The sequence below is a fragment of the Chiloscyllium plagiosum genome, chromosome 8 (genome assembly GCF_004010195.1).
Source record: "Chiloscyllium plagiosum isolate BGI_BamShark_2017 chromosome 8, ASM401019v2, whole genome shotgun sequence".
NCBI lineage: Eukaryota > Metazoa > Chordata > Chondrichthyes > Orectolobiformes > Hemiscylliidae > Chiloscyllium > Chiloscyllium plagiosum.
In genome coordinates this window covers 101,018,017-101,031,277 of record NC_057717.1, presented here as the reverse complement: position 1 = coordinate 101,031,277, position 13,261 = coordinate 101,018,017, and the positions used below count along the sequence as shown (strand labels likewise).

The 13,261-nt window shown below is 40.0% G+C and overlaps 1 protein-coding gene and 1 long non-coding RNA gene across 4 annotated transcripts in view; one reads left to right on the top strand and one right to left on the bottom strand.

Moving 5' to 3' along the window:
- The window catches only part of LOC122552453, a 32,991-nt gene extending 26,800 nt beyond the window's left edge, over positions 1-6,191 (top strand). For both annotated transcript variants that reach the window (XR_006312405.1, XR_006312406.1), the window contains exons 2-3: positions 3,799-3,925; positions 6,109-6,191. This is a non-coding gene — a long non-coding RNA (uncharacterized LOC122552453). The remainder of the gene's footprint in view (positions 1-3,798; positions 3,926-6,108) is intronic.
- Positions 1-13,261, bottom strand: part of LOC122552452 (tetraspanin-1-like) — a 56,158-nt gene that overhangs the window by 17,485 nt on the left and 25,412 nt on the right. For both annotated transcript variants that reach the window (XM_043695184.1, XM_043695185.1), the window contains 4 exons: positions 9,565-9,642; positions 6,077-6,283; positions 3,623-3,697; positions 489-596 (listed from right to left, as the gene is read on the bottom strand). In XM_043695184.1, the coding sequence (XP_043551119.1) occupies positions 489-596; positions 3,623-3,697; positions 6,077-6,283; positions 9,565-9,642 (468 nt within the window). The remainder of the gene's footprint in view (positions 1-488; positions 597-3,622; positions 3,698-6,076; positions 6,284-9,564; positions 9,643-13,261) is intronic.

Genomic DNA, 13,261 nt, shown 5'->3' with positions numbered 1-13,261 from the left:
GTCCCTCTGAGATAAGAGCACAAAACTGTCCATAGTATCCCGCTGTAACTTGACTACTATTTGCATAGTTTAAGCATGCCCTCTCTATTTATACTCTATTCTATTTGAAATAAAAACAAATATTCCATTTGCTTTCCCTATTACCTGCTGAACTTGTATGCTAGCCTGCTCTGAAGAAGGGTCACAGGACCTGAAACATTAACTCTGTTTCTTTCTCTACAGATATGCCAGACCTGCTGAGTTTCACGAGCAAATTCTGTTTATGCTTGTTTCAGATTTGCACTTCTTTGTTTTATTCCCCTTCACCTATCCTGCTTATCTCCTCAACAAATTCTAATAATTTTGTTCAGCATGGTTTCCCCTTTGTGAAGCTGTGCTGACTCTGCTTGATTATATTACATATTTCTAAATGCTCCTCCATTACATCCTTTATAATCTACTCTCCATATGTATAATTTTAAAACATTCATATCTTAAACATTATTTACCTCATTCATCACTGTATCCCATAGTGTAGTTATGTCTGAACTTTTGCCATATTCATCTTTGATCGATTTCACTGCCCAGATCCGAATGTAAGTAATAAAAATGTCAGCCTAGAAAACAAAACAAAAAGATTTAATTTAAGAGATAATTTAATGCAGGATCATGGCTACTTCAACACATTCATTATGTTGATTCTAGAGGTTAGATTTAGCAATAACACTCAGCTAAAGCATATTAATTGTTACCTACTATTCAATCTGCAATATCTACTGTTACTATTGCTGATTTGCTGGGCCTGATTATCATTCTGTTTGTACAAACAAAACAATTTATATTTGATTAGATTAGATTCCCTACAGTGTGGAAACAGGCCCTTCAGCCCAACCAGTCCACGCCGACCCTCCGAAGAATAACTCACCCAGACCCATTTCCGTCTGACTAATTCACCTAACACTATGGGCAATTTAACATGGCCAATTCACCTGACTTGCACATCTTTGGACTGTGGGAGGAAACCGGAGTACCAGAAGAAACCCACACAGACACGGAGAGAACGTGCAAACTCCACACAGACAGTCACCCGAGGTCGGAATCGAACTTGGGACCCTGGTGCTGTGAGACAGCAGTGCTAACCACTGAGCCACCGTGCCGCCTTCTACGGCATCTTCAATAAAATAAAATGTCCCAAGATCCACACAGGAACATTATTTTTATAAAGTATGACACTGAGTCGCATAAGAAAATATAAGGTCAGCTGACCTAACATTTGATCAACAGGTAGGTTTTAAGGAGCGTCTTAAATGAGGAAAGTGAAGCAGAGAGACATATGGTTATAGTTATAGCATTCCAGAGATTGGGACCTTCATAATTGAAGATATGGTCATCAATGGTACATCAATTACAATTGAGAATGCACAAGAGGCCAGAATATCAGGAGTTTAGGGATTACAAAGAAAGGGAAGGGCAAGGCTATGGAGGAAATTGAAAACAAGGATGAGAGTTTTAGAATCAAGATGTTGTTTGACCAGGAGGTAAATAGTCTGCAAGCTCAAGGGTGATGTGGAATGGAACTTTTGAGTCAAGACACCCGCCTCCACCACTTCCTCTGACAGCTTGTTCCATACACCCACCACCCTCTGCGTGAAAAGACTTATGTGGTGGAAGGATTTGCAGATTAATAAACAACTTGTTTTGGTCATGGTATGAAAGCACCTTCATTTGCGCACAAGGTTGAACTTGAATCTGATGCTACTGGCTCAAAAACAGAGACGCTACTCACTGCACCAGGTCCCTTTTAAATCTTTCCCCTCTCACCTTATACCTATGCCCTCTAACTTTGGACTCCCCTACCCTGGGAAAAACACCTGGGCTATTCACCCTACCCATGCCCCTCATGATTTTTTAAATCTCCATGAAAAAAAAACAACCTATTCAGCCTCTTCCTTTAGCTCAAACCCTCCAACCCATTCATGTAAATCTTTTCCAAACAAGTTTAACAACATTTTTCCTATAGCAAGGAGACCAGAATTGAATGCAATATTCTAAAAAGTGTCCTGCACAGCCACAACATGACATCCCAATTCCTGTACTCAGTGCACTGACCAGAGGAGGCATGTGTGCCAAACGTCTTCTTCACTACATTGTCTACCTGCAATTGCACTTTCAAGAGGCACCGACACCTCTTGGTCTCTTTGTTCCGCAACACTCCTCAGAGTCCTATAAATATTAAAAATATGTGATGATGTAACAAAGATGGCTTTTTGGTTCCTATTCTTCTAACAAAGGCAATTATTTCTTCAAGTTACTAACCTCTCTCCATTTTAAATTCCTTACCCAATTGGTCAGTCTTCACACATGAAACTTGACAGTCATTATTGCCTAGCTAGTTCATACAAATGTATTTTTATCCTCAACCATCATCTGTGAAAGTACACTTTCCAGCTTAAATCACAGCAATGCAGTCTCAACACAAACTCCAGCTAATTTCCATCCTACGGCTGGTTGCTGAGAGCATTGTAGCTGATCAACTACCCTGGGTAAAACCAGCTAGTTCAGAAAATTTGCATAAGTGTTGACAGGACTGGAGAATTTTAGCTACAAGGACAAAATGAATTGGCAAATGTTGTTTTCTTCAGAACAGAGCATGTTGAGGTGAGATTCAATTGAGTTGAATAAAACAATGAGGGCAGACTTATGGTGCAGTGAGGTCTGCTTTTGAGTCAGAGGCAACAGATTCAAGTTGTACCTTAAACTCAAAGGAAAGTGCATTCATATCTTGGCCAAAGCAGTTTGATTATTAACCTGCAAATCCTTCCACCACACAAGCCAAAGACAGGTGGTAAGAGTAGGCAGGATTCCTGGGCACCCACATGATGGAAAGAATGATCAAGTCTGTACCACTGCTCTAGAACTCATTAGTTTAAGACTGGTAGAGGCAGAAATCCGCATTGCATTTAAAAATTATTTTAAATGCTGTAACCTTCAGAGTTCGGACTGAGGTACTGTCAGAATCATAGAATCCCTACAGTGTGAAGCAGGCTATTCATTCCACTGAATCCACATTGACCCTCTGAAGACCATCCCACCCAGACCCACCCCTCCGACCCTATTCCTGTAACTCTGCATTTCCCATGGCTAATTGACTTAGCCTGCACATCCTTGGACACTTTGGGCAATTTAGCATGGCCACTTCATCTAAACTGAATATCTTTGGAATGTGGAAGGAAACCGGAGCAAACTCCACACAGACAGTCACCCAAGGCTGGAATCGAACCCAGGTCCCTGGCACATTGAGGCTAACCGCTAAGCCACCGCACCGCCCTTATTAAGATGAGTTGGACTGAAGGGTTTGTTTCCATGCTATACACCTCGAAGTAGGATTAGGCTGGATATTTCTTTTTCAACTGGTGCAAATATGATGGGCCAAATGGCCTCCCGTGTTGTAAATTTCTATCATTCAGTGATCTGACTAATATACTCAGTTACATGTTGCATCACTTCCTGAGCAATTGGATGATTTCTTGTTATGTTATTGTGCAATCCATTCTCCTGAATACATCTCCTAAATGTTTTTCCTTCCATGATTATGTTGGTCTGATATTGTTGAACGAACCAATTTTATTTTGGAAATACTTACCAAGCCAGAGAATGCAAGGATAACCACAGCACCCGCAATCTGAGCTATGAAGATCAGTAGTACTATGATGAAAAACTAGAAGGAGGAAAAGCAAAAATCAACACTTCTTCCACGTAATTTACTGGTACCTTGGGAAATCCAGATGCTTTAAAAATATTTTTGTTTGTGTGTTTAAGATGATAACAACAGATGAGAGCTGGAGGCAATCCAGTGGACTGATGCATTAACCTTACTAGTCACAGCAAAAAACAAATGGAACTTGCCAACAGATTGTGCCAGAAAGTTCCTTTGATCCACAGTAAAGTAAGTAAATGTTAACTGAATTTTATTCAATTCCAAATCATCAATGTGCTTGTTCCACACACGCAAGAAATGGTATAAATATTTCACTGTGCTTAAAGACAGTCTTCAGTTGCAAGCCAGACAATGAGCATCAATGTGCCAATTGACTATGGAGGCACAAAACCTGAGACTGATTCTTCCCCCATTTAACATTTATGTATTCTCATTTACCAGGTTGTTATCCCTGAGACAAGGCTTTGAATCTGTGACTTTCCTGTTCCTGCAGTTGTTGCATGTAACTACTTCTGCCTAGAGATCTATCATCGTGACCTGTCGCAAGCATCTGTATTGTGACAACTTCACGGAGCTACTGTAATTTGTCTGCAACCGCTCTGTGACCGCTCTGTGACATCCATCATTCAAACATACCTATGCTTCCTCCAGCCTTTCTCATTTCTCTCTAGAAGAGAACTTTGTAGTGTTTTAGCTGTGATAAAACGGCTGGAATATTTTCATTTTTGGATGTCATTTTTTACATTCTTTTTACTCTTGCAAATTCTAGGACCTTGCATTTGTCTTTTCATCTGGATATGGAATTTTTAGAATATTGTAGCATCCAGTTTTCAAAGGTCTCTCCATTTTTACTTAATGTTTTGTCATTATCACAAGAATATACTTATGACAGTTAGGAGTTTGACTTCTACACGATTAAATTTTCTTGACTTTTTGCAACTACACTGTTCGTCATAAGACAATAGTCAAAGTTAAGCTAGTTTATTTTGAATGCTTTTTAAAAAAATCAAATTCACATTTCAAAATCTTCCATGGTGAGATTTAAACCTAATTCTGAGAGCATTGAACTGAAGCTCTCATTTACTGTTCCAGTGACATTAACACTAAGCCACCGTCTCCCCATTATTTATTCCATTAGCTCTCCTTGTCTCCATTTTCAGGTGAGATATTTCCAAATTAAGAGCAGTTAGCATTCTATGCAAACATGCCCAAACTCAGATCTGCACTGATAGCTCCTTTTTGCAAAATTTCCCATTCTTTCCTCCCCTTTGTTATTGTAACCGTTGCTGTAATAATGCTGTAACCATTTATAACTCCCTTAAATCTATCTTTTGTTTCTTTGCTTGTCCTGATACCAATCACTTTTACCTTCTGTCATTCAATCACTCCTGTTCTTTACTCTATGATAGACATTCGCATTTGTTCTCTACTCTTCAACCCTCTTTTACTAGGCCTGCTACTTTCATAAAGTTGTTAATTCTCCAACAACTTTCGGTGCTGATGAAACTGACTTGAAAAATTAACTCTGCTTCTCTCATCACAGATGCTACCTGACCTCTTGAGCATTTTCAACATATTCTATTTTTATTTTCATTTCCAATGTCTGTAGTACTTTTTTTGGTCCATGTTCACCTCACCTTTTGGCAAAGAGGGGAGACTTTCAGTCTAACAGGGCTGAATTTGAAATTAGAGGTTAAAGGACAGTGTCTTAAATCATTCAGCTGGATCTGAACATTGAAAGTGGAAAGAAATACATCAATAATAATTAGATATATTATTCGAGAAAAACCTTCACAGCCTATCCCTGATCCTATCACAGGTGACTTACAGTGAATTGATATAACTTATGAAATTCCGAGTTATTAAAGGTAAGAGCATCCAACTAACACACTTTCCTCACTGCACAAAACTGACTCACACTCTCATGTCAATCTAATTTCTAGTTCTAATTTCCCTTTTATTTTCTTCTTCCAACTTGTTCCTCTATATTACTCTTGCAAGAGTCGATTCTAGGCTTTCTGCAGCTACTTATTAGCCTTATTTCCTTAACCAAGTACCCATTTTTTTCAGTTTGAGTATAAAAAATGTGGGTTAAGATTTGATTGAAGGAGGTATCATGGCTGAACTTAACACACCCAAATTTGACATCCTGGAGGGTCATTAGCTGGCAGTCAAGAATTCCTGATGGTTTTCTAGATCGTTCACATGGGATACCTGAGAAAGATTGGAACACCCCTATCCTTGTTCCAGCTGAGACTAGATAACATTGACTGAGCAAAATGTTACTGATCTGTGTAGCTCAGCTACTCAATCTCATATCCAGCAAAGCCATTAAACAGCAGAACCCAGAACTGTAGCAAACAAGAAGTTTTTACTCACTATCATCAACATGCACTTGTTCTCCTTCACAGCTCCGTAGCAACCCAGGAAACCAATCAGTACTAAGAAGGCCCCTATGGCGATGCAGAGATACCCCACATTCACCAATTGCTTCAGCTGTGGTGCTAGTTTTGCCAGGATATCAAGGAAGGAACCACCATCCACTTTCACCCAGACTCCAACTCCCAATATAGCACTGCCTCCGAGCTGGAAATGACAAAAAATGTGACATCTTCGTTAGTGAACAGATTTGTAAAGCATTGGTGCATTATCAAAGGATCTTAGTTCCAATCAATCAATGATAAGAGTTAATATTGTATTTATATATGCTGTGCACGCGAATAAAATTATCTATGCATTCTGCACATGTATATCTGTGTTTACAATTACACAGGGACTGATGAGGGCCACACTGAGACTACTGTTTGGAAGCACATAATTGATCTAAAGGGAATTAAATTGCATTGTTATCTGGAGAAGGGGTCATTCTGGGCGAGGTTTTGAAGAATGAGGGGTGAAGTTGAAATATATGATGTTCTTACAGGACTTGACAGGATAGACTCTGAGAGCTTATTTCCCTTGGCTGGTCATTTAGGACCGAGGTAAGGAGAAATTTCTTTACTCAAATAGGTTATGAATTTTTGGAATTCTCCAATCTTGTGGGCTGTGGTTGCATAGAGTTTTGGATGAAAAGGTCATTAAGAAATATGGAGATAGTGAAGGATGGAGGAGTTGAGATAAAAGATAAGCCAAGATCTGGGTGAATAATGGAGTAGGTTCAAAGGTTCAAACAGCCTACTCCAAATCCTATTTCTTTTTTTTTGTGTACATAAAGCTGACATTTAATTCTACTGTATATAGTAATTTTGTAGTATATAACTTAGGTGTTACTGAAAAACAGACACATTTTGTCAAAGCTTTTTGTCTTGCATTCAGAGAAACCTCACATTGCATAAGAGGTTGTTTGATACACTGAGTTTGCACTGACTTTCTGAACTGCATTCCACCCAGCCCCTTCCTTATCCCCCTAACTGTGCATTTCCCATAGTTAATCCACCTAACCTGCACATCGTTTGACTGTGGGAGAAAACTGGAGCACTCACTTTTCCACACAGACACAGGGAGAACATACAAACTCCACACAGACAGTCACCCAAGGCTGAAATTGAACCTTGGTCCCTGATGCTGCGAGGCAGCAGTGCTAACCACTGAGCCTGCCTATCAGAACAAATTTGCAAGAAATGCAACTGTAAAGAGAAAAAAGAATTTTATACTGTACAAGAACAGAATACTGATTTGCAAACCAATGGACTCTGATTGGTACAGGATTGCCAAGGAGAATGCACCAGCTAGATGAAGACTGACAGTTAACTGTCAAACTGATTGCAAAATCCTTTCCTTGAGAACTGGACCAGAGAGTGGCTGTCATCTGTTTTCAAAGAATCCCTACAGTGTGGAAACAGGCCATTAGGCCCAACAAGTTCACACCAACCCTCCGAGGAGTAACCCTCCCTGACCCATTCCCCTACAGTATTACACTATATTTGCCCCTAACAAAAGCACCTAACCTACAAACCCCTAAACACTATGGGGAATTTAGCATGGCCAATTCACATAACCTGCACATCTTTAAATATTGGGAGGAAACTGAAGCACCAGGAGGAAATCCACAGAGACACGGGAGAATGTGCAAACTTCACACATACAGTCGCCTGAGGCTGGAATCAAACCCAGGTCTCTGACGCTATGAGGCAACAGTGCTAACCACTGAGCCACATGCAGTTTTACTGAGTTTAAACAGGGCTACATGTTATTTCTCTCTGTAAAGAACAGGACAGTGTATATTCATTAATGTAGCTTCCAGTGCATGCAAACATGACACATCGTGAGTCTGACAAACAATCCTAAATTGGTTGCCAGCATAATTCTGAGCATACAGAATTATTTAGTAAAAATTGCCCCCAACAATATCACATCTAATGGTGGAACTCTGTATTTTGAGCTACGTAAGCTGGTTGCATATAGTCAGTTTCTAAACTGCTGTGAACAGACAAAGTTATTTTTGTTTGTTTGGATACCTGTTTTGTACAGAAGGACAGCATACAAACCTGACAGAAATTCATCTCCCACATGACTCATTTGTAACATAGGCAAAACGTCTTTTTGACTTTATGATGGCATCCTGTCAGTGGCGAATACCACTTCTGTACAGTAGAAACATGACTCAGCTAGCTTCACTTATTAGGCAAAAGTGAGGACTGCAGATGCTGGAAACCAGAGTTTAGATCAGAGTGGTGCTGGAAAAGCACAGCAGGTCAGGCAGCATCCGAGGAGCAGGAAAATCAACATTTCGGGCAAACGCACTTCATCAGGAATAGCTTCACTTATTATTCAAATGATTGAGATACTCGGAGGGTACTCTCAGATGGACTAGGCAAGTTTCAGAACTAAATATAACGGTCTTAGGCACAATCATGAATTTGTGCGATACACCAAGAAATTATCTGAACCGTGCAGCTATTACCCTGTAGGAAACTTTGACGAACCTGATTTTGGCATTAAGCTCACAAGGTGAACATACGGCTTGGCCCTATTTTCAGGGATTCTGTATGATTTCCAAGTTTTCACATGCAACGCGAATCTCTGGCAGCCTCAAGAGGAACCTGAATATATATATCAGTAAACCTGACAAAGAAGCAGGAAAACTCATCCTAAAGAAGTGTGAATATACCATCAAAATGCATAACATCCTTAATGATGGGTCCAAAGTCGGATTCTTTGAACCTAGTGCTGAGCATGACTGGACAGCCTTGCTTGAAAACAAGCTTAAAAAAAGTTAGCTGGACGTTTTTGTAAGAGTAATGAGCTCCTGGATAAATTTATGATAGGGTTCATCCCATGTCCTGTCTTATCTGTGACTGCTTCTGCATAACATGAACTGGCCACATGGTGAGATGAATTCCTGCAGATGGTGGACGGGGTGCCACTCAAGCAGTTTGTTTTTTTCTGGACGGTGTTCAAATTCCTGAATGTTGCTGGAGCTGCACTCATCCAGGAAAATGGTGAGTTTAGACAACTCGGGAAATTGAAACAAAAAATAGGTATGTGCATGATTACAAGCAATGTTTTCCCTCTAGCAAATTCTCCAACTCAATTTGTTGATTTAGGTTTGGGTAAAGAAAAGATACAGAATAGGAAATCAGGAAAATAAAGCTAAAGTTTAAGAAAATTAAGAAGAAGAAGCTATGTTGAACAAAGTAACGAGAGAATAGCCTGTAGGTACAGAGTACTATCTGCACCATACAATACTCAAACTTTATCTGTCTCACTGTCCAATGTGTCCAGGATGTTTACTCGATAATGCTACATTTTGCATGGTTTAGGTGGGGCTGAGCATTAAGCCTATGTTTGACCCTCTATGATCCTAGATATTAGTGTTCCCAACATTTAGCCAAGAACTCCAGTGAATTAGTTATTATGATACTTACAAAGACGATACAATTGCAGCAGATCATCATCATCTTCAAAAATTTGAAGCAACTCATCTTCTCTTTATCTTTTGTTATCTAAACATCAAAAAGACAAATTTTTTCTCATCTTTCATCTAAGAAAAATAACAAATATAAGCAGTAAAAGCTGTTGAATGATTCCCTTCAAATATTTCATCTTTGGAATGCTCTTTAGTAATGTCATGCTTACAGACTTATCCAGTATTTATTAGTTATAACTGTGTCTTTATAAGTAATTTTGAACGATCAAGCAGGTTGATGCTACCTGTTTTCACACAATGATAAACCTGTACAATGAACCACGTGAAAAAGAGACACACAACTGGTTTCTGAATTTGAATTCATTCAAACTTGAACACATATCAGACTGTGTTTTATAATGCTGTCAACCTGTTGTCACAGATATACATCATATACAAGAATTGGAACCCAGGATCTTCGAGGTGTGACTCAGTATCATATACAGGGGAAGATGGTCGCCCATGGGTAATATCACTGGACTGATAATCCAGAGGCTCAGATTGGCTTAAATGTAACCATAGCAAATGGTCAATATTAAATCCAATTAGTCTGGAATTTAAATCTAGCCTCAATAAAGGGTGCCTTGGAACTATTACCAATTGCTGCAAACATGTTTGGTTCACTAATGTCCTTTAGAGAAGGAAATTTGCCATCCTTACCCAGTTGGGCTACATTTGACATCAGATCCACAGCAATGTGATTGATTCTTAACTGATTGCAAGGGCAATTAGGGGTGGGCAACAGGTGCTGAACACACATACATGAAACACATGATATTAGGACAACATCCTCAATGGAGGAGGTCAGCAGTAACATCTGTTTTCAGTGAAGGATTGGGTGGTTTTGCTTTCTGCAAAATCTGATTGTGGGATACAAGTGATATAACAAGTTCCTTTATGCCCAGGCAATCTTTAAGTAGAATTACATTTCACAACAAATGGAACAAAATGGATAGGTAATGATCAAAATGTGATTGAAGTACCTCAGATAATTAACAAAAGGAACAATTCTGGTGACGTTTATAAATCTATAATCCTCCTTTGCATCTATATTGAGACAGTTTTTAACTGGTTAAAACTAGTTAACCAATAACTAGTTAACTAGTTATTGAAAATACAATTGCCTACAATGAAAATCAGCTTCCTGTTGACTTTGCAAAGTACAAGAGTGTTTAATTTGAACGATAATATGCCAAAATGAGAATAAACTTATCCGTTCTTTTAAATAAATATAGATCGAGGATATGTCTGAAAAATGTGAGTATTATCTAAACCTCTGTGCAGTTGATGATAAATTTCAAAAGATTTGATACATTATTGTGCAATTTACCTCTTTAAACCTCAGGTCAATAATTCACCGTGATAATGAAATATTGTTGGCAACCTGCCGTTGCAAAGTTATGTCTTTACAAGGGTAACAATAATATCTTTTCCTGCGTAAAATACACCAAGACTAGTCTAATAAACATGTTAAAAAATATTGTAATGTGACCATCACTGAGCTTTGTATGACAAATAAAACACGTTCAATATCTTCAGTAAAGCTGCCAGTGGGCATTTATTTAATTGCCTTGTATGCTAACAGGCATCTTTTCTCCAATCCTTTTTTTCCGAGGCTGGGTCATGGATTTCCATTGGGTTGGTCCATGCTTATGGGCAAAGTACTGCAGTGTTTTGCCATTAGCTTCTGCAGAATGGCTGACCAGGAGAATCTCCTGCTCTAACCACCTGCCCATCAAGTGGATTGGAAGAATTTACAGGGTGACAAATTACCTACTTGGCCGCATTACAAAAGCACTTTCCATAGTGTGTCTGTCCTGGGTTAGTTATGAAACTGGAGTTTCTGCTGCAGAGGTGAGGATGCTACCACTGAGCCTCAAGTGCTCCTAATAAGGGGGCTGTCAGATAAATACATAGTTTGCTGGAACCATAGATCACCACAATGTGAACTGCACGGTGGCACAGTGGTTAGCACTCAGGCGACTGACTGTGTGGAGTTTGCACATTCTCCCTGTGTCTGCGTGGGTATCCTCCGGGTGCTCCGGTTTCCTCCCACAGTCCAAAAATGTGCAGGTTAGGTGAATTGGCCAAGCTAAATTGCCCGTAGTGTTAGGTGTAGGGGAATGGGTCTGGGTGGGTGCACTTCGGCTGGTCGGTGTGGACATATTGGGCCAAAGGACCTGTTTCCACACTGTAAGTCATCTAATCTAATCAATTCTGTCTGTTCTGATAGGAATGAAGCAATTAGGCATTTCAGAACTGTCTTTTTCCATGTGTTCTTTTTTGTCCTTTGTTGGTAGATGCAAGGGCAGCGTTTATTGTCTGTCTCCAATTTCCCTTGAGATGATGATGGTGAACCGCCTTCTTGAGTTGCTGACCATATGGTATAGCTGCATCCATAGGATTCCAGGATTTTGACCCAGAACAATAAAGGAATGCTGATTTCGTTCAAAATCACGATGGTGTGTAGCTATGAGGAAACTTTCATGTATGCGCTGCCTTTGTCCTGGTGGAGGTCACGGATTTGGACGAGGCTGTTAAAAGTAACCTAGAGAATTATTGCTTGCATTTTGAAGATAGTACACACGACTGCCCCCGTGCACCCATGATGGAAGGAGTAGGTGTTTAAGATGATGGATGGGAACCAATCTTTGTCCTGGATGATGTTGAGCTTCTTGAGTCTTGTTGGAATTGTATCCATCCAGGACTCCAGAAAATAGATTCGGTGGATAGCCAAGGTCTTTTCTTCACGGTAAGGGAATCCAAAACTAAGGGCATAGGTTAAGGTTGAAAGGGGAAAGACTTAAAAGGGACATGAGCGACAAGGATTATGCATGTATGCAGTAAACTGTCAGAGGAAGTGGTATAGGTGGGTACAGTTACAAGATTTAAAAAACATTTGGATAGATAAATGAATAGAATCAGAGAGTCAGAGATGTACAGCATGGAAACAGACCCTTCGGTCCAACCCGTCCGTTCTGACCAGATATCCTAACCCAATCTAGTCCCACCTGCCAGCACCCGGCCCATATCCCTCCAAACCCTCCCTATTCGTATACCCATCCAGGTGTCTTTTAAATGTTGCAATTGTACCAGCCTCCACCATTTCCTCTGGCAGCTCATTCCATACACGCACCACTCTCTGTGTGAAAAGGTTGCCCCTGAGGTCCCTTTTATATCTTTCTCCTCTCACCCTAAACCTATGCCCTTTAGTTCTACACTTCCCCACACCAGCGAAAAGACATTATCTCTTTATCCTATCCAAGCCCATCATAATTTCATAAACCTCTATAAGGTCACCCCTTAGCCTCTGACACTCCAGGAAAAACAGCCACAGCCTATTCAGCCTCTCCTTATAGTTCAAACCCTCCAACCCTGGCAACATCCTTGTACGTCTTTTCTGAAACCTTTCAATATCACAACATCCTTCCGATAGAAAGGAGACCAGAATTGCACACAATATTCCCAAAGTGGCCCAGCTGATGTCCTGTACAGCCGCAACATGACCTCCCAACTCCTACACTCAATGCTCTGACCAATAAAGGAAAGCATACCAAACACCTTCTTCACTATCCTATCTACCTGCGACTCTACTTTCAAGGAACTATGAACCTGCACTCTAAGGTCTCTTTGTTCAGCAACACTCCCTAAGACCT